General features: G+C 39.6%; 1 protein-coding gene across 2 annotated transcripts in view; it reads right to left on the bottom strand.

Moving 5' to 3' along the window:
* LOC137993349 (DNA ligase 1-like) overlaps positions 1-5,000 on the bottom strand; it is a 24,025-nt gene that overhangs the window by 9,248 nt on the left and 9,777 nt on the right. For both annotated transcript variants that reach the window (XM_068839124.1, XM_068839125.1), the window contains exons 2-4: positions 3,269-3,344; positions 1,818-1,908; positions 1,252-1,316 (exon numbers count right to left, since the gene is read on the bottom strand). In XM_068839124.1, coding sequence (XP_068695225.1) covers positions 1,252-1,316; positions 1,818-1,908; positions 3,269-3,344 — 232 coding nt within the window. The remainder of the gene's footprint in view (positions 1-1,251; positions 1,317-1,817; positions 1,909-3,268; positions 3,345-5,000) is intronic.

Raw genomic sequence — 5,000 nt, forward strand, 5'->3', positions numbered from 1 at the left:
AGATCGCACTTCGTCGATCTTTGGTGCAATAGACATGGTGTTCGCAAGTAGAAGACTTACACCATGCTCTTGGACATCCGTTGGAGTAGATGATTCTTTCTCCGCTGGGACCCTTGGGATGATACGTGTGCGCGCTGTTTTAAAACGCGCGGGATTATTGCATTGGACTCGCGAGTGACTACGGGACTGGATCACTGGGATGGGACGACTGTTTAGACTGCCACCGACGAAGGTGTCAATTTGAATATTTAATGTCGTTGCAGAAGGAATATGCAAATTTCCTTCTTCTTGGCCGCAATTCGCATCAAAAGGAATAGGGTTCCCAGCAGAAAAGTCCCCAAGACAAGGCTGTAGATGATCAGTTCCATGGCACAGCAACAGATTTCTTCGCGAGACCTAGACCTCCGCGAGACCTAGACCTCCGCGAGAGCCGCGCCGTGTCCGCTTGACACGGGTTATGCCGAGAGTAGTCAAGCGGCACCAAAGGACAGAAGAAAGTTTGATCTTGCAGTTAGGCGAGGAAAACAATTTCTTCAAAAAAGATCTTGTATAGACAGCACCCATTGCAGGAAAAACAGAATTAGATTTTAGGTGTAAAAATGCGTCGAAACTGCGAGTTTGGTGCGGAGCTAAAGAAAGCGTGTGCTGCCAGTTAGGCGCTCACGCAAGACATGAAATAAATTATTATCATGTCAGAACCAATCGACTGGATAGGGTATCCACCATCTGACCAACCAGAAGACTCTTTGTAAATATGTTGTAGAACAGGGAGTCAGGGTGGCTTAGTGGTTATCTATCGGGCCTCCCACCACTGCGAGCCGGGGTTCAATTCTGGCCTCGGGCAGCATGTGGGCTGAGTTTCAGTCGATCTCAACCTGACTCGAGGGTTTTTCTCCGGGTACTCCGGTTTTCCTCCCTCGTCAAAAACGACTCACAGCTAATTGACATCTAGCTGTGGTGCTGTGCTCCGACATCAAACATGGACTGTATAGCGGCAGCCAGAGGCGCCTTTGTATGCTTTCAGCCCGATGTCGTGAGCCGCGCCCTTCGCAATTCAGTCTTCGACTGCAAGTAAGGGTGATTAGCACTAGCAATATTTATTTATTTATATTTATAACATGCGCATTTTCCCTCAGTTTTTCATTAAGACCTTTCACACAATTAAAACCCAACAGATCACACTTGCACTTTCTGTAAAACTGAAATAATTAACATTTTTTTACCAGCAAGTTATTGCTAGATATGAATTACCTTGAGAACTCTTGGCTCGACCAAGTTCTGACCCCATTGCTTCTAAACTCTTCTTGCAAGCCTCTCTGTAAAAAAAAAAAAAAAAAAGTTCAAGCTCATTCCAGTTCTCGCATCATTTGCAGTGTCTTTTCACAATCACTACAATTACTTTGTTGAGAAAGATAATCATGATTCCAGATGTGCAAGCTAATCTTTCAAGACAAGATCTGTTCTTGAAATTGAGGCATGAATTCTCCATTTCCAGCTCCACTGCAAATCCTTATATGGACTTAATTGTAAATTCTTGAATTGGTTTTAACACATTGTAGAGAGCAGTTTCATATAATGGGCCAGATGTGTCTCCAACCATTCAAGACATTTAAGTTTTACTGATGATCGTCTTCTGGGCTTTTTATGTTTTGAATGCAATTTAAGGAGTTTTGATTAATTCCATGCTATTTCTTGCTTTTACAGATACCGGTACCGTACTTTAGATACAGGTACACCAAAATGAAAAAAACCAAGAACAAGTCAAATCAAAAGGGAAATGAAACAATCAAACAATCTCAAAACAGAGCACTTCTTACCTCTCTGCTGTTATTTTCTCAATTTTTTCCAGTAAAGCTGAATGGTTTGCTTTTGCTTCATTAAACTTTTCCAAAAGCAACTCAGCCTTAGCTGCAGTCAAAAAAATAAACATTGTCTGTTAATGAATAGTTTTGAAATTAGACTGAGAAGCATTTATAATGCCATAAGGGTGATATACAATATTTTTCATTGCCATACACCATACATATTCATGTTCCCATGAGCATGGCCTGCTAGTTTACAGGTACAGTGTAGCTGGTGCTCAGTAATCCACTTCTTAAGTTGTACTTTTCATTTTGGACCCTAATAGAGCATAAAGACTGATCATTGTCAACCAAAGGTGTCAGCAAGGATCAAGAGGAGAGAGAAGCATTTATTTATGTGAAGCAACTCATTTCCTGAAAATATGGAGCCTTACAAAATGATTTTACAGTAGAAGTTGAAAGCCATGGTGGGTGCGTGCAAGCAAGCAAGCAAGCATGCAAGCAAACACTTTGTTTACAGCTGCGCAAACTGCCTCACGAGGCGGTTTGCTCAGCCGTTTCCTCCTGAGTGCAGGAAAATAGTGGCGCGAAATTCACCTCATAAGGCTGTGATGTCAAACATGTTTGATGTTTTTGGCCTCGTGAGGCACATTCCTCACTTTACCCAGCCATCGTGAGAATCGAGCTGAGCTCGGTCAAGCAAGCATCCAATAAAATACATGGCATTCTCACGAGGCATCAGTGGTGTCGTAACACCTACCTGCATTTCAATACATTTTGTTTTCATTCATATACTGGTAAGATGTGTTCATTTCAACAGCTCAAGTGAGAAAAAGTATGAATTATGAAACACATGGCACATCATACTGTAGATAACAAGCGAGTTATTAGCCATCAAAAACTGATAAATTCCTGGGTGGCAAAAGCACCAATGAGCCTGTACGTTTGTTGTCAAATTTCGAGTTTTCAAAGCGTCATCACTCAGAGATTAATATCTGGTAAATTGCACTCAAAGTTTCAGAGATTGCTTACATGTACATGTACTATGCAATGAACTTCCAATATTCAGTAAGAGCGTTTTGGCTGATAGATTAGAAAAAAAGAAAGGAAAGGAACTTTATTTAAGTGTCTAGTCGTTCTAGCACTGGAGCCCTAATTGGGGACACTGTAAACTGAAATTAACAATCAATGCAAGACGATGAGCTTATGCTTACGAGACAAAAATGTAAACAAAGATTCCCCTATTCTACAATGTACAAGATAGCCATTACATTGTGTAAGAACAAGAAAAATGCAGTGATGATAATTATCACAAAATAGGGAGGGGAATGCTCTTGATCACTCGCTTTACGAAAAAGATACCAGTTTAAGGTTCTTGCAAAGTGCATGCAAGTACAGTTCATGACTTTCGAGCATTTCAACTTTACATTTCTAACAGTGGAAAAGGAAATCAAGGGTTGACTCACTTGCCAATGCTTTTAGCTGAGAAGATGAGCCATTCACTCCTATTTTAAGTTTTTCTAACTCTTCCTTGTAGATTTTCTGCAAAAACCAAAATAATACAAGTCAACCTTAAGGAGATGAGCTACAGCCCCAGGCATAATTATTGTTGGGACACTTCTGCCTCTTCCTTCCCTCTCAATGTTGGTGTGAAAGATTTTGTGACTGAACTGCAATAAACAACATTGAGAGGGGCAGGGAACGCACGAGGAGGGAACAGAAGATGTTGACATGAAGTGTCCCAACTATTTATGTCTGAGACTGTAGTAATTATTACTAGCAATAACTGATAGGCTGAGTAGTACATTTTGTATTATTATGACAAATTACCGGTATACAGATGATTCAAGCAGGGTGTTATCCATCCAACACTCGCTTTAAATTGGTGGATGATTGATATCACTGACATCCACTGACAATAAATTTTTTTGAATTATAGTATTTGACGTTGTACATTGTATGTCAAGTGCTGGATGGCCAACTGGAAGTAAATGCCGTAAAATCCCCCCTTTGACTCCCAAGCCGGCCTGAACCGGTCATACTTACATGTAATACTGTATTTACCCATACATAAGTCGACCTGTTATGGCCTCAAAAGAACCTCCAAAAATCCCCCTCGACTTATACACGGGTCAAAGATTTAGAGCCAAGTTCCAGCTAAATAATTTATTCAAAACTAACATATGATGTTGTCTTGGGCATATAAACAAACGCAGTAGACAAAAGACTTCAAAATGAATGTAAGCAATTTCAGTTGAAGTGAAAAAGGATTTGTCCAACTCTAAATGTTGAAGATACTCACTAGCACAAATATAAAATAGACATTGGAAATTTTTATTTACCAAACGCAGAAAGCTCAAAAAGGCATTTCTGTGTTTTCAAATAAAACATGATCGTTAAACTGCTTAGTAACCTGGTGCAATACCTCATGTTTGCATGCAAGCATCATCACTCGCATTGCCTGAAAATGAACCTGGCTGATTTAAATGCTTTTGCAAACTTCGTAGTGTTTAGTTTATGAGTTTTTTGTTTTCTTTGTCATACGAGATATTATACAGTGTAAATCAAGGACCAATTCAACCTTGCACATTTTGGATCGTTTTTGAAGTCATTTTCAAAGAATGACTCCTGCTTCTGTGATGTTGTGCTTATCCTCTAAAGCCCTTTATCCTTGAACAACGAAACAGGTTAGTTTGAGGTTTACATGTTCGATTTTCTGAGAACTTTTTCGAAACTCAAGGACAAAATGCCTGCATACGTGTACATGTATACAGGTGTACAACAACTGCTGAACCACAAAACTATTAAGCGCTTGAGGCCCTGATTTTTTTGTGTATCCACAGTTCCAGAAATCGAAGAATACAAGATTAGTATCCCATGAACATTAATTTCAACAAAGAAATTAGATTAATTGCTTTTTTTGCCATCAAAAATGGGGGGTCAACTTACTCATCAATGGGGAACCCCTGGAAGTCAATGGGTTAATTTTTTAAAAAAACGATATCACTCATCATACTTATGACACTATTTTAACACCCATTTCAACACAGGACAAAACATCTAGATAAAAGCACAGATGGTCAAATTATTAAAGATCCCTCACTCCTTGAACATCACATGACACTGACAGCATAGTATGAGATTTTTGTGCAAGAGTAAATTGAAAGTGTTCCTAAGATGTGGGTTGCACGCATGCCT

The sequence above is a fragment of the Montipora foliosa genome, chromosome 2, assembly GCF_036669935.1.
Source record: "Montipora foliosa isolate CH-2021 chromosome 2, ASM3666993v2, whole genome shotgun sequence".
Classification (NCBI taxonomy): Eukaryota; Metazoa; Cnidaria; class Anthozoa; order Scleractinia; family Acroporidae; genus Montipora; species Montipora foliosa.